At 24.4% G+C, this 22177-nt stretch overlaps 2 protein-coding genes and 1 long non-coding RNA gene across 9 annotated transcripts in view; 2 read left to right on the top strand and 1 right to left on the bottom strand.

Moving 5' to 3' along the window:
* Nucleotides 1–656, top strand: part of LOC102671928 — an 8073-nt gene extending 7417 nt beyond the window's left edge. The window contains exon 12 of the mRNA XM_006610473.2: nucleotides 26–656. Coding sequence (XP_006610536.1) covers nucleotides 26–196 — 171 coding nt within the window. The 3' untranslated portion in view covers nucleotides 197–656. The remainder of the gene's footprint in view (nucleotides 1–25) is intronic.
* LOC102672139 overlaps nucleotides 1–1352 on the bottom strand; it is a 7286-nt gene extending 5934 nt beyond the window's left edge. The window contains exon 1 of the long non-coding RNA XR_420999.2: nucleotides 976–1352. This is a non-coding gene — a long non-coding RNA (uncharacterized LOC102672139). The remainder of the gene's footprint in view (nucleotides 1–975) is intronic.
* Nucleotides 1353–1909: 557 nt separating this feature from the next.
* Nucleotides 1910–21678, top strand: LOC102672330 (glucose dehydrogenase [FAD, quinone]). Of its 7 annotated transcripts, XM_031508142.1 has the most exons (10): nucleotides 5939–6372; nucleotides 6834–7167; nucleotides 7339–7454; nucleotides 8663–8832; nucleotides 13766–14009; nucleotides 14507–14765; nucleotides 15672–15932; nucleotides 18836–19066; nucleotides 20019–20346; nucleotides 21208–21678. In XM_031508142.1, the coding sequence occupies exons 4-10, from the start codon at nucleotides 8663–8665 to the stop codon at nucleotides 21518–21520; spliced, it is 1806 nt and encodes a 601-aa protein (XP_031364002.1). In that variant the 5' UTR covers nucleotides 5939–6372; nucleotides 6834–7167; nucleotides 7339–7454; the 3' UTR covers nucleotides 21521–21678. The 7 variants fall into 7 exon arrangements, with proteins under 7 accessions (XP_006610538.1, XP_006610539.1, XP_031364002.1 ...); XM_006610475.2 differs by lacking the exons at nucleotides 5939–6372; nucleotides 6834–7167; nucleotides 7339–7454 and adding exons at nucleotides 1910–2169; nucleotides 2712–2955; XM_006610477.2 differs by lacking the exon at nucleotides 5939–6372 and having other exon boundaries at nucleotides 6700–7167.
* The last annotated feature ends 499 nt before the right edge of the window (nucleotides 21679–22177 follow it).

Here is a 22177-nt window from a genome sequence, read left to right as displayed (position 1 = left end):
TTTTTTTTTTTTTTAATTTCATTAGGAAAAAGAATCGAGGACATCTGAACTAATTTATGCAAACGAGGAACCTACTATTCGATCCTTTCATAATTTGGCCAGTTATGGTTCTAGCAATGGTGACGTTGCTCTTCCAGATTATACCTATATCGAATACGATAGTATGAAATATAAAGATAATAAAAAAAATAATTAAATAAAATTATAGCTTTAATGAGAATCAATTAATATAAAAATATCATTTCAAGATCAAAAATAAAACTTGCAATATATTTACATAAAATTTGTTATATAATATTTACTATCTCTTCATTTATTTTTTTTTTAAATGATAAAAAGAAGTAGAAGTATTTAATAATCTTTCAATATATATCAAATCATTTAGCAAGCAAGAACAGAGATCTTTGAAAAAACGATGATTGTTCTAATTCAATCGAATTGCATGTTCTTGCGCCACGAAATAAGATCTCCAGATTTCTATTTCTATTAAATGCATCTATCAACAATAAATTATTCTATGGGAAAATAAAATCATTATTTCATTATATCTTATAATTTTCTCATATATCGAAATATTTGTATATAATTATATATATTTTTTACAATTATAATTGCATTTCCATAATTGAATGTAAAATACATATCTACATGATTAATTTGTTCGAAAATTATACTTCGAAAAAATAATAAGTTCATCTAGATTAATATAGACATTTCATTTATAAAAAATAAAAATGCTAAAAAGATAAAAAAAAAGAAACTTCTAACCTATAAAACTCAAAAGTATGATAAATACAACAAATTTATCATTCAAAGTTCCTTTTAAAATAATTTTTGATTAAAGAATAATATATATTATAAATATTTGTATATTAATTTTTTTTAATTTGGATTTATAAAAACGAAATCATACGAATATTCATTTTTTTTTAAAATTGAAACTTCAAATTAAAAGATTCTATTATATTGACTTACTTTAATACGTGGAATCATTTTCTCTTTGATTATATCAATTGTATTTGCAGCAAATTTCTTCTTCTTTAATGATTAATATATATGTGAACACACTTAATAATAAAATAAAATTTAATAAATAATATTAACTTGTCAAATCGAACTCTACAGATGCGACATCTTCATATACTAACGATAATCTGATGTACTATTATATGAAATAATCGATATCAATCGATTGAAAGTTTGTTAAAAGTTCAGAAATGAAACACGAAATAGAGGTAAGAAAATCTTATATAAATGAAGGAATATATTTTCAAACTATTATTAATTCCCTATCATTTTCCATATTATACATCCGTAAATACGGAAATTACTTTCTTTTAGACTGTTGTCATTACATTTCAAAAACACGATCTAACCTAAATTTATTTGCGTGATCGAATGTATTTCCAGATAATTATTATCGCAAATAAAAATTTTTTATAGTGCATCAATTAAACGAATAATATTTTGTGATTTTCTAAAAATATATTAATATTTATTCATTTAAATATATTTATATTGTTAATGAAAATTGTGACATAATAATATCTAATATTTTTTAAATTATTGAATTATTAATTGAATTGTAATTGAAATTTCAATTAATTTAAAATTAATTACTTACTTCATGCATAATATATAATAATAAAAAAATAATGATTTTTAAAGAAAATTTGAATATTTTTTTCATTTTTATAAAAACAGAATATTATGATTATGAACCAGAGCATAAAGAAAATCTCAAACATTTAATCTCTAATACTAAAAAATTATCAGATATATATATAGAAGATATTCACAAGTAACAATAGATATTATATCATATATTAATCAATAAAGAAAAGAAATATCCAATTAATATAATAAAAGAATTAATCTTTTATTATCATCTTTTTCGATTCCCAGCAACAACGATGAGATGGTACAGCCGCGCAGATCATTTCCATAAACTGGTACCCATAGCAGAAGGGAAGGCAAGAAAGTGGTGGAAGTTGTCGAATATTACAACCTGGATGGAGAATGGTACCAGGTTAGTCTGGTGTTGATCGTGGCACCGTGAACCACGATCTTATTTCTTCCACGCGTATCGTGGACATAAACACGTTAAGGATTCTCGATGTCGCAAGTGTGAAACTCAATACGAGAGGATATAAAGACAATTTTTCAGAAGTAAGTCTCCATTTAATTTCATTTAATTCATTTATTAATAATTTCATTTATTAATGAATATTAATTATGTGAAATTAGAAATCAAACTTTTTTTTTATTTTCTGAGTTTTAAAAAAAAGACTATAATGTGATTAAGTTTAAAAAGCAAAAAAAAACCTTTTTTAAAATTTTAACCTTAAATTTTCTCGTATGAGATATAATTTTCAAAAAATCACAAATCCAATTTGATTTTAATTAAATTCTTTAATACTATATTATAATTATAATAAATATATATTATTAATGCATATAAATTAATATGACTATAAGCAATCAATAAAAAATTTACAAATAACATGTCTAAATATTAATATAAATTACATATTAATTCGATATTGATTTTAATTTATATATTTGATTGATTTATATATTTCTTTCATCTGATATCTTGAAACAATCTAAAATCTCAAATATTATGAAATCAAAGAGAGGAATTTACAAAGAGTTTGCGAAATGAGGATTTGGTGAAAAGACTTCGTTAAAATATTAAATTTTGTCCACAGCTATTCGCCTTCAAACGATTGTTCTTGCCGGAAGATAGCAGACAGTTTCGTCTTTAAAAACGGAACGTCGCAAGACGAGTTAATTATAATCGCGATTTCCGTTCTTTCACGTTTTTTCGTCGAACAATACTCTGTACCGGCGAAATGAAGTCACGTGAATTGTGTAACAACGAAAATACGGCAAGAGAAGATAATCAGCTGGAATTCGTGTATCTGAAGTTTGAATCTAATTATGTATGTACGGGTATGTGAAACATCTACGAAGAAAATCAGGATAAAATTACGTATTTCGAATTGAGCAAATCGAAGGCAACTTTTGAGAATACTCTCAGTGAATTCCTATTATCTAATAATTTAATCCTTTTGTTTAAATTGAGATTGAGATTGAGATTCTTTTTTATAACGATAATTTATTTTTAACTATATTAAAAATATTTATTCAAGTTTATTTAAATTTTTTTATAAGTAAAGGATTCATTAATAGAAAAAATAGAGGAATAAACTTATAATAATATTTCAATTTCATATTCAAAATGTAATTAAGAAAATTCGTAATTCACAATTTTATAATCTAAGACAAGTATTACTAATAACATTCTTCTAAAAAATTAAAGTCTTCACTCTTTTATCACCAATATTTGAGACTTTCTAATGTCTTGAATTCTTTTTATGTATAATTCTTATTCTTTTTTAATTTATAATAATTTATATGATAATATACTAATATAATTTATATAGTAATAATATAATTATATAGTGATAATTAGTAATAAATATATTTGTATAAAATGAAATGATTTTTAAATTTAGTTTTATCAATATTAATATATATTTAGAGAAATAAAGGTATAATTAATGTAACAAATTAAGCTTGCATGCTTTTAATGATATTAAATTATTAAATAAACCGTTAATTGAAGAGATTTATCTTATTCTAAATTTGTGAGTTTTTGTATTCTCAACTTACATAATTGCAATAACATAAATTATTGTACAAGATTTCTGATGAGGATATATTATCTGTAAAATAAAAACAGATTGTAATAAATCAATTGATCCTTAATAAACCAGATTGAAAAAAATATTTGAAGAAGGACATTCAATAATTAATAAGATTTCAATTTTCAAATCATTAAAATTTGGAATCTCAAGTCTCAAATCTCGACATTTGAAACTCAAATTTCAAATATAGATTTCTGTTTAAATCGAATTCCATAAAAAAGTATATAACATTCATCATATTATGAAGTTTCACATGTGTGAATTAAGATAAAAAGTTTCAATAGATTTCTTCGTGTATCTCGTAATAATGCCAGTATTATCGACTCCGCGTCGCGATATACCTTGGCATTAAGAATCATGGAATCATTCTACCTTTCCCTTGAAATGTTCCCACTAGGTTCATCGTACTACTTATCTTACATTCTCTCTGACTGATCGTATAAAAATAGTACTTCATTTTTCCTTATTCTTCTTTTTTTTTGTTTTTTATTAACAGTATAATATTAACAAATAATAATGGAAAAAATGTATAATCAATTGAAGTTCAATATTCTACTAAATATTCAGTAGATTATTTATTAATTGAAAACCTGTTATAGGCTATCATCATTCATGAATATGTATGAACTTGTTATTCGTGTTACTTCTCTATTTCGACCAATTTCGATGATTGAATTTTGATTCTCATTTGGTTCTCTTTTTCATTATTTAATGAGATTTATTTTCATGATTATTTTACAAATATCAAAACAGAGAGAGATATTTCAAAAATTATTTTTATTTAAATTCTTGATGCATCGTAGAAAAATTAACATTAAATAATTTTTTAATTTAATTTGTAACAATTTTTAGGTTAATTTAGATGCTAGAAATAAGTATTCTTGATATTGCATAAATTTTGATTGATATACACAACGATCTGTTATAAAGTGCAAAATGTTACGAGACACAAATACTTGAGAGTGTGATTTTATTGCGTGACAATCATGTAAGTATACATACGCAATAATTGGCAGTAAAACATAGTAAGAGATCGAAAGAAAGATCGTTGGCAATTTATACATTCGAACCCGATGACGCAATCTCAGTAGCCGAGGACACAATATTTAAATCATTGACCAGAGATCAAATTGCATTAGTCATTTGTCATATTATGATGAAGAAAATCACTTTTTCAAACAATTATTAATTTCACAATCTTAATGTCTTTTTATGCATAACAATGCGAAGAATCATTTTAGGGAAAAAAGGAAAAATTCCTAAAAATAATTATAGGGAAAATTTGCAATTTAGGGAAAATAACAATCTTTCTAGATTTTTATAGTAAAAAACAAATATAATTATATATGAGCTTTGTTAATTATAATTCTAAAAAAAGATTCTTAAACTAACAAAAATTGTTAGAACAAAATTTTATTTTTCAATTTTATTTTTATTTAAAAAATAAAAATTCTCATTATTTATATCTTATCCATTTATATCTACACAATTAAACGGCAATTATCTTTTTATGAAAAGATAAAATTAAAGATAAAATTAAGATGAAAAATAAAGAATGATTGAAAATAAATTGATGTAATATTAAGTAGTAAAAATTGCTTTATTTATGAACAAAGGAATAAAATGATTATTTCATATCATTTCATTAATATTACGACATGTGAAGTCATACATAATTTACAATTCAGATATTTTTTTCTTTTGTCAGAAAGATCACTGAAGAAAGTGTGGGACGCTTCCTCGTTTCCTTTACCACGATTCCATACATTTATGAATGATGTAAATTATAACTGATACAATTTTATTTTCCAACGATCAAGAGAACACGAATGAACTTTCAAGAAAATAAACAATTGGGAAATTCCTTATTTAATTAGAATAAAAGTCTTATTATTGAAAAACAACTATTTTCTTATTGTTGTTTAAAATTGAAGACATATTCTATATATAAAATAAATAATAATCATATCAATCTAAAAACTTTACAATCTTTTCAATATTTTTAGAAATCTTAAAAAAAATTAGGGATAATTATATTCAATTTTATTTCCATTAATCCAATTACTTTCTATCACTAATATATTTATTTAAAATATATAATATTTTCTTTAAAATATTTTTTTCGTCAAAACAAAGTTCATTTAAAAGTGAAATTTTACGCATGCTCGAAAGAATTCAAGATGATAATCTAGGTGGCACCAGTTGTGTAGTTTATATAACCTCATGTAACATCATAAAACTATCTATGAAACAAATTAATCCTTATATGTAATAAAAATCCACACGTGCGTCACATATCCGAAACACGTTACATCGTCACCTGAACATGTTACACACGTTTATATCGTTACAATAAAATACATTCTCGGTCGAGGACAAAATTCATTATTCCATCGATGACACGCCATGCTGCAATTAGACTGTACGTTGTTAATATTTATGATGGATCACTCTGTAAAAAATTAGGAAAACAGAGAAAAAAAGAAGCTAGTAGAACTGCGTGACTTTCATAATCGACACGGTTCTCGGTCAGTGAACGTAAGATGTTGAAGATGTGCATATACGATTACGCACCTTCGTAGTGGCGATGTCCTTTCATAATATAGTAAAACTCTCATCTGATGTGATGCGAATAAAATCAAAATGATAACGCACAAAGGTAGACAAAAATAAGAATTGTTAATTTTAACAGATTTTGTGACGATTTCTTTTATATATTCTTTTAAATTCTAATTTTATTCATTTAATAATAAAATAATTTAAAAATAAATAATTTATTAAAATAAATTTATTTATTTTTTCTATTTTCTTAATATTTATATATATATTTATAAGTAATAGAAGACTTTCTTATTTCAGATAAAATAGTATCAGATAAAATAATATAAATAAATAAAAATTTTCAAAAAAATAAGTTACTTCAGATTCATATTGATCTAATCAATAATCTATAAATACCAGTATGATCGTCACAATATCTTCATTTCATTGCATTTCATGATTTTTCTCATTCCTCACAAATTTCACTATTCTCTATTATACCGATATTCATCCACTTTCTATCGCATTCGCAATTCATGTTCTTAGTTCTCCTTATAAAATCCAATCTCATCTCCACAGAATACATTGCTTTTAACTCTCGTAACACCAACAAAAACCGAAACAAAATGATCGCAAATTCTATGCATCATCGATCTCCACGATTTCTGCTTCATCGATCATTCCTCACAAAAAACGAAGCAAAATGTTGAAATTTCTCTTTTTTTTTTTCTCTCTCAAAAAGAAGAGGTATCATAAGAACAATAAGAGCTACATGATGTTCCACACGTGTATCTTATACACAGCAATAATTATAGTACACAACGATAGGAGAGCAAGTTGAAACGTCGAGAGAGAATGTGAAACGTAGAAAGAGGAAACGACATGCAAAAACCGTTATACCGACAATTTGCAGGTAAAAGGTAGAGTCTTCTTTCAATTGTTTTCTAACTTTTTTTTCGAATCGTAATCTTTTTTAATATTCAAATAATATGATTCTCTAACACAATTTTTATTAAATTTTTATTATATAACAAATATAATGATTAATAAATCAAATAATGAAAGATTATAATTTATTTTCTAGAGTTATGATTTCTCTTTATGGTATTCAAATAACTTATGATTCTCTTCTTAAAATAGATATCAAAGTTCAAAATTTCAATGGTAGGAATAAGTCCTGAATATATATATAAATTATAGGTAAGAAAAGAATGAGCATATGGTGAATAAATGGTAAAAATCATAGTAAGAGAAATATATTGAATATAAAAGTTTTAAGTGATCAAGATAATTTATAACATAAATGTTTGATCTTCTTTATTATTAGAAAAAAAATTCTTCTTGATCTTAAATGAAATGACATGTTTATTTTATAATAACTCTCAATCCTCTTTTATTTTTCTTTTTTCTTATCATTCAATAAGTCACTTCTTTCTATGCTCGAGAAAATACAATGATTTTTGCCCTTTTGAAAATCAAAAAATAAAAAAAACTCGATTCATATCGGGGTTAAATTTCAATTCCATTATTCCATAAATATCCGATTTACACAACTTTTATTATAATTAAAGATGACAACAGCAATCTTAAAAAAACATGTCAAACGTTTCCCTCTTATGGATCATGACTCATTGAGAACCACTGATATAAGGAAAAGAACTTTAAAAATAGACATCGATGGAAGAAAATCGGCATACTCATTGCGAATTCGATGCAACGATTACGATTGCAAAACAACGTGACTTGACTCCAGTATTGCTTCTATTAAAAATCATTGGAAGATCATAAATTATCTATATTTTATTATATATAAATTATTTAAATATAAATATTAATATAATTATTAGGATCTGTGATAATAACTAATATTTTTATAATATTTTAGTATTTATCTATATCATATTTATTGTGTATATAGTATTTTCAAAGTTCGATACTGATAAATTTCCCCATGACAATTGAAATGAATCCAATTTTCGTTGAAATTGTATAATCTCAATCCTGAGGTCACTATATATTTTCACTGCAGGATATTTTATTACAAATAATTTTTTTTATAAAAAACTTGAATATTTTATTGTGCTACGATTTTACGAATCATAAAAAAAATTACAAAATTTTATATTTAATAAATTATAAATTAATTATATTAATATATTTAATAAATTATAAATTAATTAATAAATTAATTATATTTAATTTTATAAATTTATAATGATTTTAATTACGTTTAAAATACAGACAATTATATGACTACAGAAAAGATAATTTGCAATCCTTAATTTTATTATTTATTAATACGATTAATAAAAATATCAAATATTCTTTTAAAAATATCTCATCACCATTATAAATGAAAATTATTATTAATAATAAATTATTATTAATAAATTTAATTGATATTACAGATGAGCTGTAACTGTCCATTAACCCCATCGACTGGACCGACGCTGGCATCAACATGCGGTGGTTCATCCTTTATGCTATTCATGGGTCTTTTAGAAGTATTTCTTCGTAGTCAGTGTGACCTCGAAGATCCATGCAATAGACCTCTACCACCTCCTACTGTTAATTCCAGGTAAAACTTATTTACGATTAATTTTATATTATAATTTTTTACGAAGTTTTTTAGATTATGATGATTAAAAAAGTTTTAAACAAAAATTTAATAATAAAATAACTCACAAAATTAAATTTTAACAAACACTATATATTGTTTGTTAAAAAAAAAAATCTGAAAATTGCTAAATCAATATAGTCATATAATCTCATTCATATGTTATTATATTCAATTATTGGAAATATAATACTATTCTAATATTCTAATTTCCGTAATACATATTGGGAATAAAACTCGATTGGCTTTAAGATTCCCTGGAAGCATTCCAATATCGATATTATAAGCAATCACATATATTATACAGTACGAAAAATTCCGCGAAATATATACCTCATACAAATAAATTTCATATTTCCAAAAATAAAATAACTAATGGCTCGAAATTTTCGAATTTTTTTGAGATTAAATCATACTAGATTACGATCAAATAAATAAAAAACAAATAAAAAAATAAATTGGTCATCTTTTGATAAAAAAGATTCTATAACCAAGTTCGTTTATTGAGATCAAAAAGAAAAACCAATTATTGTATCTAATTGTATTATATATTTTTATTTTATTTCGCAAATCGTTCATATTGAACGATTACTTTGTTTCGTCAGCAAACAAATCCGTAAAAATTTGTACTATTTTATTTATCATATTTCTTGGTTAGAATTCTTTTGTCAATTTTAAATCGATATATTTGTTTGTATTTGGCAATTTAATAATTGCATTCTTGTGTATTTTTATATTATACTATTAAATCTATAAAATTAATATTATATAGATTTTTTTAGATTTTTTTTAAAATATATTCCATTATTATATAACTTTTTTTCGAAACAATAAGTTAAAAATATAATACAATAATATTACATATACATACAAAGCCAATATCACAGATTTTTCTTTTTCCTATCATTGTTATTTTTTATTTTTTGTGTTCAATTTTCTTATATACTTCATAAATTTTTTTCAAAAACATTTATTATTGAATATTGATTTAATATGTAATAATTTTATATAAACAATACTGATAGTCTTCATTTTTTTTTTTTTCTTTTATCATCGCCATATTTTTTTATATAGCTTCCGTATATCTCCATAAATCCTTCCTCTTTCCTATATAATATCGCTTCGTTTCATTAAAACGTCAACGAGGCATCAAAGCTAAAAAGATTCCGGAAGAATTCTGAACAAACGACAAGCAAATAATGTTGCTTGAACAGGAACCAGATGTCTCTGCCATCGTTTGAACGATACCGAAGAAGACACGTTTAATTGTCGCGGACACGGTTCACATAATACTGTATGGAAACTCATTTTGTTCTCTGTATTCCTCTCGGAAGCGAGCATTCATGCATACATATATCTGTGAAATCTTTGCGTGCATGTATGCGCGAGTAATGGCCCGGTACCATTGTTTCGATGATTCTCTCACGTTGCATCACAGCTAACCTCATAGATCTGCGCTTGTACTTATGCCGGATGCAGACTGAGGCAACCAGCTTTGAACCAGCTATTAAATTTCGTATGGTTTTAGATAGATGCGAATCTGTGGTCTGTGTTATAAATAATTGAGTGAAATTGAAAGTGCATCATCAAGAATTGTTTATAGTTGCAATTCATGGCAAAAGATGTGTTATGTTAAGTTAATGGTATGTCAATTTTTATAGAGAATTTAAAATATGATAAAGGAGGAAAATGATGAGAATGATAAGAAATGTGATAGGAAATGTGCATATAAATAGGTGAAGTAACTCAATATTTAAGTGATATTCAGCAATTTTTTAATTGTTTAAAAAAATTTTTTGATAGTACTAAATATTTATTAAAATAAAATAAATTAATTTTGATTAATATTTATATTCATATTCATTCTTATTTTATATTCATATTTATTCTTATTTATGAGAAAATTCGATAATAAGAAATTATATAAATGATTAGCAGATGAAACTATGTTATAATTTATAAATCACTAGAATAATAATTAATATCACTTACTAATGAATTTAATATCGCTACACGCATTTTTTATTTAATTACAAATAACATTTATTTTCATCACATTTAAAATGAATTACCTTAAGATACATATATATATGAAATAATAACATTTTACAATAAAAACTTTATTTAACTTCAAAAAGAGATACTTGATATAAATTGTGGATTAATTATATCACACGATTAAGAAATGATTTCATAATTTTGATTTTAAATATTCCTATTATATACATTCTGTTACCCAAGTATTTGCTATTTTATTTTTATTAACAGTGAATTATTATGTATAGATTCTCAATACTTATGCAATTCATCATGAATATTTCGTATATTTATTGAATATTTTTTTACATCATTCTGTTTGAATATTCAGGATGAAAAAAATGAAGCATTATTAACTGATTTCTCGCGAGATATATATTCATCGGTTCATATGCATTTAATTAACTCGATTTCGCATTTCTCATGCATACTTCGAATTATATAACATTACGCTTTTGCTATATAATTTGATGCGGAATGACATGAAACAATCTCCTCTTAATCCTTCCTTTATCACTTAATCGCTTTTATTTAATACTCTTATTTTTAAATATAAGGCTTTTAAAGTTTTTTAAACAATTATAATTAAAAAATATCTAATATCTAAAAATATTTAATATTAATTGAATTAAAGTTATAAGATATATTTTTTTTAATTTTATAATTTTAAATTATATGACAATGGCAAATGGTTCATAACTTATAAAATTTAATTGAAAAATCTTCATTTATTTTAATATCAAAAGCACTAGCAAAAGCATTTATTAATAATGATTATTTATAATACTTATTTGTAATTTGCAATATGTTATATAATACTATGCATTTCCATTGAACTAGAAGATGCTTTGCTTTACAAATATTCACAAATTATTATATATAATAAGCTTATTTAAAAAAGAAATATAGAAAAAATAAAATGATTATCATTTTATTTTTTAAAGACTTTAAGAAATCATACTATCTATGATTAATAATGAGACTATAATAAGAAAAATAATTGAGAGGTTAAGTTAGATGATTCTTCTAAATGTTTTTCATAAGGCTACAAGTTTTCATAATTTTGTTATTTTCAATTCATTTTTCATACTAAAGTCAATATCATAATAAATGTATACACATTTTGTACATAGAATTTGAAACAAGAAAATTACAATCACTTAATTGGAAATATAGAAACCGTATTGTAAAACCGGATTGGTGAAAGATTAATGAGGATATGAAATATCGAATTAATAAGAATATCGATGGAAATAAAAATCATAATTTCGCTATTGAAAATTAATTTTCTAGAACGAGACTAATCATCAAAAATATCGTTTCGCTTCATTTTTAATTCATTTCCGTTGTTTTAATGGTAACGAGCGGAACATGATTGGTTAAAATTGACGATAAATAAAAATTGTCTTCTTATGGAAAGTTCTTATTGCATAAGAAAGTGGAATTGGCATTGATGAATACCAAATGACTTATGGATCGTGAATTTTATTTTATGACCCGGTACTTGGAAAAAGTTAAAAGGATGAGTTAGCTTGCATGAGTGAAGCAACAAACAAGAAATGGCGGTTTCATGAACGTCAGTGAATTGCACAAAGTCAATAAAGTGGTTTTGATCGATTGATATTAGAGAAAAATTATAGAAATATAGAAACAAAGAAAAATATAGAAGAAAGAATATTGAATAGATAAGGAATAGTATTTTTATTATAAATTTTCAAACTTTGAAAATATCTATAATAATAAACTTTACTATCTAAAAGCATAGATTTTTTTTTATTAAAATTTATTAAAATCATTTTTAAATTTTTCACTTTTGGTTAAAAATTTGATTAAAAATTTATTATTTGAGAAGTCCAATGTTAAAAATAAATTTGTCAAGAATTTAAAAAGAATTTACACGTAAACAACTTGTATCAAGTAGAAAAACTGGTTTTCTTGCTCATTAAATAACTATCCCAAGAACTATCTCATTTCTAACTTAAAAGGTAGGTAAGAAATGTTTGAAAATGAATGAAAATAATACTTAAAATAATGTCTGACAATAAGTAACAAAATTCTAACCTAACTTTTTTTTCTTAGCACATATTAGTCATTCAAAATATTTTACTGGTAATAAATTCTTCGAAATTATTTAATTTTCATCGTTCTCAACTAGAAATACTTTTTTTAGAGTAATGATACTTGTCAAAAAACATGCGATACAGATCTTATGTTTTTAATCATTTATAAACTTGTTCCTAAACAAAGAAAGTGTTTACTTACATTTCACGGAATGCACACGAGGTTGTACGAGCCTCGTGGCATTCAAAATACCAAACAAACTCCTGAGAAATCTACCTTTCGCTCACAGCCAGCTATAGGACATTAGTTCGTTCCTTTAACCCAGTTTCTAATTTGTACTACGACAATCTTCGAATAAAGCGAAGATGCATTGATTTTTAGTGCTAACGGCTTGAGTGGACCGATCTGTCACGTATAAAGAAGTGAAATCGTGACCTTGCTCGCAATAATGAGTCTAATGTTGTAAGAAGTAGAATAAATGTATAGGATTATAGATTTGTGACAAAACTTGACTTTGAGAAATAGATTATGCAATATGATTTATTTACAATTAAGTATTTAAGTATTATTGATTACGTATAATTTATAAAATGAAAAGTTGGATGATTCAGTTATATGATATATAATATATTATTGAGAAATATGGATAAGATAACAATAAAGTATTGATTATGTAATGTATTGTAAATGATTATATTAGAGGAAAAATGATGTATTTATATAACTTGACAATAAAATTATGTACATTAGTATAGAAACATGGAGATAAATGGAGAATATTTGTTTTTATTTTTAGGTATGATTTTGTAGTTATCGGAGGTGGAAGTGCAGGTGCAACAGTTGCATCACGATTATCGGAGGAGCCACGATTTTCGGTGTTATTGTTAGAAGCTGGATTAGACGAACCCACTGGGACGCAGATACCTTCGTTCTTTTTCAATTTTATTGGAACTGATATCGATTGGCAGTATAATACCGAAAGTGAAGATACTGCGTGTCTAAATAAAGATGATCGAAAATGTTACTGGCCCAGGGGAAAAGTATGTATACACTTTATTTAGAAATAATATTCATCAAAAAATTAATAAAAGAAATATATAAAAATATTATGAAAAATATTAAAAGAACATTTATAAATTATCATTTAATCGATATGATATTTCATATATAATTAATAAAAAAAATAAATTAAAAAATTAAATAAATTATCGATAAAAAATTAATATCTATTTTTGTAGCAGCTGTAAAAACATGTATAAAACAAAAAATGTACAAACATATAAAATCATTAATTATGAAGAACACATTAGAAGACACAAAAATTTATTTATTACTTATTTAATATATTTCAATTAGATAAATTGTAGTATATTATTTATTAATTTTTTATTATTTCGTTACATTACTATTTCATCTCTAATTATTGCTGTTAATTATTCCATATTATTTCATATAATCTTCTTTCAATTGTTGCCGTAATAACGTACAAGAATAGCCGACAGAAAGCAAACGAATGGATAATTAAAATATTATTTAGGTTCTGGGTGGAACCAGCGTTATGAATGGCATGATGTATATAAGGGGCTCGCGAAAGGATTACGACGACTGGGCGAGGCTAGGTAACATAGGATGGTCTTATCAAGATGTCCTTCCATATTTCATCAGGAGCGAGGATAATCTTCAGGCAAACACCATGGATTATGGTTATCACGGTGTTGGTGGGCCACTCACAGTCACGCAATTCCCTTATCATCCGCCCTTGAGTTATTCTATTCTCGAAGCTGGAAAAGAACTCGGTAAATTTATTTTTAATTTTTTTATTTATCTTTTATATAAACTAATTGGATTAATTTTCTGTTTCTTAGACAAACTGACATCTAATTAATAATAATGTTTAATATTAAGATACTATATCTGTTATGTTTTATTAAATGATGAAAAAAATTTTTTCTTATACTTCTTAAAAGAATTCGGTTCTAAAAGGATAATTTCTCTTAAAAGAAGATTACCAATTAAGTAATGGCTTGGTAAAATTCTGTTCAAAACAATTTCTTTTTAATATTCATTATAAGTATTCTGGTTGCAATAAAAATAAATACGCGAGAAAGTTGGAAAAAAACTGGAAAATACTCTAGTAACAACGGGTCGTTCTACTTAACTCGAATTGCATTTAACCTGTTATTACGAGACGTCGAGGAACTCGTTCTTTACATCGTTGTTATTGCTCGCATGAGTCTAATGACTCGTTTCGATACATTCATCGAAAAACTAGTTATGTAATTCGATCACCTCTGCTAATTGCGATATTGTGTTCACTGTTAACTTTTGTTTCAATAATAATACATCATTTTGATGATGAATGAACGCGTATCGACCTTGTTATATTAATTTACAAATAATATAGTTAGTTTCGCATTTCATCGAGTGTAATTTATTCCGAATTCCAACGCGGAACAAATTCGATCCAGTAATTTAACTTATTAAAATTTTAATTCTTAATAAAATATTTGATGAGAATACTTATGAGAAAAAAAATTATTTTAAATTTCTAGAGTTTTAAGTTTCAATTCTTTTGAGAATTTTGAGATCTCACAAAGGATTTGGATTTGAATTTTTATATTATTATAAATGTTTTCTTTAAATTTCAAATTTTCAAATTTTGAATTAAATTTAATTACAATGTTTCTCCAAATTATTTACAGGTTATGGTATCGCGGATCTAAATGGACGAACGCACACTGGATTCGCTATAGCCCAAACAACTTCCAGAAATGGTTCACGGCTTTCGACTGCTCGGGCATTTTTACGACCAGCTAAAAATCGTCCAAATCTCCATATAATGCTCAATTCCACGGCCACTAGAATATTGTTCGATAACAATAAAAGAGCAGTTGGCGTGGAATTTGTTCACGATGGAAAAGTCCATCGAGTCTCTGTGGCGAAAGAAGTAGTCATAAGTGGAGGTATTTATTTTAATATTAATATTTCAATATCAAGTAGAGTTAAATAAAGCAGTACAAATAATGCAATTTGAACTTCTATAATTTAACAATTTTTATGAGATTATTTCGTTTTCTTTTTTTTTTTTTTTTTGTTTGAAAAATTTTTCAAACAAAAAAAAAAAAAAAAATGTGTTAAAAAATTTTTTAAATATACAAGCTAAAATGCAAGTTTTTTTAATGTTTTTTTTAAAATAAATATTTATTTTAAAAAAAACATTAAAAAAACTTGCATTTTAGCTTGTATATTTAAAAAATTTTTTAACACATTTTTTTTTTTTTTTTTTTTTTGCTGTGAAATTCTGTACAAACGAAATATAAAGTTAAGAATATCAACGATATTTTGTTGCACGATTTGTCTACATTATTCTCAGAGAAATAAATAGAGAAATAAAGAAAAATTGCACATTAAAAAACCATTTGTTTGCAGATTCGAATCTAAATCGAATATTTATAAGATATTATGCTTCTTATATATTATTTTTCTGATTCGAATTTTAGTTACTATCTTTTTTCTTAAATATTCTAATCTTATTCTGATCGTATTTAGATTATTCTTCTTCTTCTTTACAAATTGAAATTTATTTACATAAATTAAATTTCAAAATCATTTACAATTAACAGCGTTTTTATAATTCAATTTAAAACGTTTTAAATCATTTTATAAATTATTTTATATTCTATTAAAAGAACAAATTGGAAATATTTGCATAAATATTTATAAATAATTGTAATAAATAACGATTAAAGTGATAGAAATTAGATTTTATCGATGAATACATTTTTTTTTTTTATTATATAGAACTATTTGCAATATTGATATATTTTTTAAGTAAAAATAGATAATGATTTTTTCACAAGATTATATTAAGTTATTAAATTATTATAACAATTAGTAAGTTTATATTGATAAGATTGAACTTATTATGTTTAATATTAAATATGCATTTATATCATATTGCTAAGATTTGTTTAAGATTAATTATATTGATACAAAAAACTGATTTTTATTTGTAATATAAGAAGAAATATTGTGTAATAAATAAAAATATTTAAATTAATTGATTGACATTTAAATAATATGATAATAATAGATATTTTAATAGATAATTTTAATAGATAATTTTAAACACATGTAGAATTATACACATTTTAAATATAAATTTATATTTTTATTGTTATTATTATTATTTTATACTCTATAATAGCAACATTATTACATTTTATAATATATTTTTTTACATAAATTTATATTCATTAATGATTTCATATTCATGAAGTAATTTAAATAAATTTTTTTAACTAATTAGATTTCAGAATAAATAGTAAATAAATAAATTATTAATAATAATGATTTATAAAATAATTAATAATAAATTATAAATAATAAATAAATTATTTAATTGCATTTCTATATACTTAAACAAAGAATTTAAGAAAAATAAATATAAAATAAAATTGCTTAAAAAGATTCTTCAGAAATTTAACACATTAATTTAAAATTATTTTATTTGAAAAAATAAATATATGTGTATTAATAATGTATTAAAGTGTAAACACATATTATCAAACATAATTTAAATATCATGTAATTATCTAGGATTCAATTTAAATCTATCATGTAATATCATCTAACATGTGTAATGATAGCTGTCAATCAAATTTCAGACCTATCAAAAAAGGAAAGCAGGAAGAAATGAGTTGCACTATTGAGAAAGAACAAATAATTTTCTCTCACAGAAAAAAATACTTATTATTAAAGTGTTTAAATAACCAATTTCATGGTTTACATATATGGTTTATGTTACACCATTCTACATGATCATACATGGAAATCTATTTTTTCACTTCCAATTTTAGTTTATTTCATAAACAGTCCGTATATTTCATAAACAATCTACATTTCTATATTTCTATAATCTACATTCAAGTTAATTGGTAAACAATATTTATTCGTATTAAAGAATTCTTCACATTTTAATAATAATTTATATAAAAATATGCAAGTATCCAATATTTAAAATTATAACTTTATTTCATTAAGATTTAATTATATAGTATTTTACGTTCGTATAACTTATAAAAATTATTAACATGATAACTGTAATTATAATATTATATAAGTAATCAGAAATACAAATAAAATATAAAATATAAAAATATTAATATTTTTACATAATTATTACAAAATTATGATATTTCATTCATCAACTCATCATCAAAAATACTGAAAAATATTGAATGTTCTGAAACAATCGCAGAATAATTTTAAAATAATTATTTATCATCAAAAAAATTAATGATTCATCATGATTTATACCTAATCATAGAATAATAGAAATTGCGTGCTGGAATAGAAAGAAAATAAAGATTGCTACGGAAGAGGATACGTTTGGTTATATTGTTGATGAGGTTAGAAAGGACTCATTGATAATTATATATTAGTTACAAGGTCGTTTTTAAACTTTCATTCTATGTACATATTTTTCTGATTACTCAGTCTTTTGATATGTTCTTTTGTGCGATTGATCAATGACCATATTCTGTTCAAATTGCGATTTCCTTTTGTAAAATACAGTTGGATAATTATACAGAATTATACAGAATGATTTGCGAAATACACGAATATATACATACTACATTTATTCCTATTACTAAAAAATAGACTTAATATTAAAATTATCAACTTATAATTAATATAGCTAAATATATCATAAATAATTATAATTGTAATAATAGAAATATATATATATATATAAATATACATACAATGAGTTTCTTTCTCAATATTAATTATTATCAAAAGTAGTTTTTTTGATTTCTGATTAAAACATGATTTAAATATGTGTAATATTTTTATTATTTAGGTGCCATTAATTCACCACAAATACTTTTGAACAGTGGTATCGGTCCTCGAGAAGAATTGAACGCTGTTGGTGTCCCGGTTATTCATGATTTACCTGGTGTAGGTAAAAATCTTCACAATCACGTCGCCTATACGCTGGTCTTCACTATTAATGATACTGACACGACTCCCCTTAACTGGGCAACTGCAATGGAATATCTTCTCTTCAGAGATGGATTGATGTCTGGTACAGGTAAGTTAAAAATATATTTAAAAGTATTATCTATAATTATATTATAAAAAATCTACTATAAATTATAATGCAACAATTAGAATTTTCTTGTAAACTAATTCATAAAATCGTTTCCAAAAAATCAAAGAAATAAAAGCAACTATAGCAAAAGCTCATCAAATATTTGATATTCGAGCTGTATCAAAACAATTACGAGTGTCTGCAGTCAGTGAAAGTTTCTTACACAATAATCCTAGTTCGTGTTGTTTGTCACGATCAATTTAATGACGCAACGGCGTATTCAATCGGTTCGTTTACCATCATTTGACCCGAAAGCGATCGAAAAATTACTCTATCGTGGTTTCTAACGACTGACTAGTTTTGAAAGTACATTTTACGAGTTCATAAGTTGTTGAGTCGTTTCCACCAATCACCCACGACCAATAACGTGACCTGCTACGAAATCGGACCAATTAGCGTTCGATTCGTTGCTTCGTCGGTTTGTGCACTTCCACAAACTGTTCGTCGTCATTGCACGCGTGTTCTCGTCGTTTTATGATCGATCACAAGTTTCGCACAAATCTCAATCGTTTCAATCTATAACAATTCCTTAGGTATAACTCGTAAGTTTAATTACATCGTAGTAATTTACAAGGTAACGATCGAACAACGATTTATTAGATTTTCGTTGAAATAATCTCTATTAATATCGTGGCTTGTATTTTGTTTCGTGATCTAAGAAGATGTTTGAAAAAACATTTGAGATTTAAAAATATTTCGTAATATGCTTTATATTAAAATTTTATCATGAAATAAATGTATTTAAATTAGATGATGATTAGAGTTCATATTATTTCCTTTTAGGAATTTTGAATTATATCACAATTTTCGATACATTTTATATTATATCAATTATATTTTATATCAATCATACTATATGACATTCTCCAGTTATTTTCCATATAATTAACAGGTATTTCCGAGGTAACAGCAATGATAAATACGAAATACGCGAATCCAAAGGAGGATCATCCGGATGTTCAGTTGATCTTTGGTGGATACCTAGCAGATTGCGCAGAAACGGGTATGGTCGGTGAAACGAAGGGTAATAACCGAACGATTTACATTATTCCAACATATCTTCATCCGAAGAGTCGTGGTTACCTTCGTCTACGAAATAACGATCCTCTTTCGAAGCCGTTGATCTATCCGAAGTATTTGAGCCATCCTGATGACGTAGCGGGTCTTATAGAGGCTATTAAATTCAGTATCAGGTTGTCTGAAACTGAGGCTCTCAGCAGGTACGACACTTTCTTTTTGTAATCTCCAAGTGTAATTTATATACGTATCGATTTCCTCTCATTGAGTAGTTTTAACTAAGATCAATAGCATCTTCGATTTTATTCAATTAGTGTTTGCTAATAGATCGTAACAGATCATTGAATATATTAGACTATGTAAATTCATAGATTCTAAATTTATTTTTCTTATTAAATTAATGTTTCACAATCTTTTTAGAATTACGATTCTTTTATATTTTTATTTTTTTTTTTTTTCTCTTTTTATAGTACGATAAAAATCAGTTATGATCATTATTGCAATATCATATCAAAATAAATAAATATTAACAATCTTATTAAAGAAGCTTTTTGTAAAAATAACATTTATCTATCGATAAACAATTGGATGTTATCAATCGAGTAAAACCTTGGACGAAATCTGTTTTACCTTACAATATCCTTAGTGGGGGAATTATTCGAACAAACATTATTTTATTTAAACACAAATATATTTTATTTGCAAAAGAGGTAATGCTATTTATTGCTATTATTTTTAGTTAATGACTTTCAGCATTTATTTATTGTATATAATATAATTACATTACTATATTCTATAAAAATATCAAAATATCAAAATGATCGTTTCGTTATTTAAGTTAAATATAACGTTAATCATTTCGTAATAATGAAAATGTATCAATTTTTTTAATTTTCGTTATTTTATATGAAAATTATATCTTATTTAAGTTATATAAATATTATAAAAAAGGATCAAAACAAAAATGATTAAAAAATATTATAATAAAATATATTATAATATTACATCCGTTTAAATACTTTAACAATGTTTTTTCCACGTTAAATTTCATTTTCTTCTTACAGATATGGATTTCAATTAGATCGTACACCCGTGAAAAATTGTGAGCACTTAGAATTCGGTTGCGATGCTTATTGGGAATGCGCTGTAAAGCATGATACTGCGCCAGAAAACCATCAAGCAGGTTCTTGCAAAATGGGCCCACCGGACGATCCTCTCGCTGTAGTAGACAATCAATTAAGAGTCAGAGGAGTGAGAGGTGTCAGAGTAGCGGATACTAGTATCATGCCAAGGGTCATTTCCGGTAACACAAATGCGCCCGCTATTATGATAGGAGAACGCGCCGCAGACTTCATTAAGAGGACCTGGGTCGGCTGAAAGAAGTTTTTTCATTAAAAGGAAACTTCCTTTGAAATGAAAAATTACACAGAAAGAAATTTATAATTGATCATCGATTTATAAAATATTGAATTTAAATGAAAATTTGATTTTTAAAAAGAAACGTAATTGAAAATAAATATAATTTAATTATTTAATTATTTAAATTATGTTTGATCTATTTTCTGAATATTTTTCAAATAATTATAAAATTTTTCTTTAAAAATGAATCTTTGAAATATTTTTAAGAAATCTGAATTGGTTTTCACTTTGAATTATTTTTAAAAATTGAAAAATGAAGAAGTTTCTAATTTATAAGAGGAAATTAAAAAGATATACGATGAATTTAATTACAAATTTCTTTCAATATTTCAATTTTTAAAAAAGCTAAGGTAGCGCTGTGCGCATTTATAATTTTTATAAAATATTATAAATATTCTCTATATCGTTAAAAAATTTTAAATTCATTTAAATATGATAAATCCTAGATTATTTGTAGTTTTAGAAAATTAATGGCGGTAGCTACCTCTGCTTTGAACCCTTTCTTTTTTCAGGAAAAGGGCATGGATACTGTAAATAGTTCAATAATAGTATCAAATAAAATTATTCTAATATAATAAATATAATTTATATTGTTAGTAAGTATTATTTTTAATT

Source organism: Apis dorsata, unplaced genomic scaffold (genome assembly GCF_000469605.1).
Source record: "Apis dorsata unplaced genomic scaffold, Apis dorsata 1.3 scaffold_74, whole genome shotgun sequence".
Lineage (NCBI taxonomy): Eukaryota > Metazoa > Arthropoda > Insecta > Hymenoptera > Apidae > Apis > Apis dorsata.
The sequence above is the reverse complement of the archived record's forward strand: the minus strand, read 5'-3'. Positions and strand labels throughout refer to the sequence as shown.

What these genes read in the sequence shown, in the direction of transcription:
- LOC102672330 (XM_006610475.2), top strand. An exon ending in GTTACTGGCCCAGGGGAAAA is followed by an intron (nt 14,010 to 14,506) that starts GTATGTATACAC and finishes AATATTATTTAG; the next exon opens with GTTCTGGGTGGAACCAGCGT. An exon ending in AGAAGTAGTCATAAGTGGAG is followed by an intron (nt 15,933 to 18,835) that starts GTATTTATTTTA and finishes TTTATTATTTAG; the next exon opens with GTGCCATTAATTCACCACAA.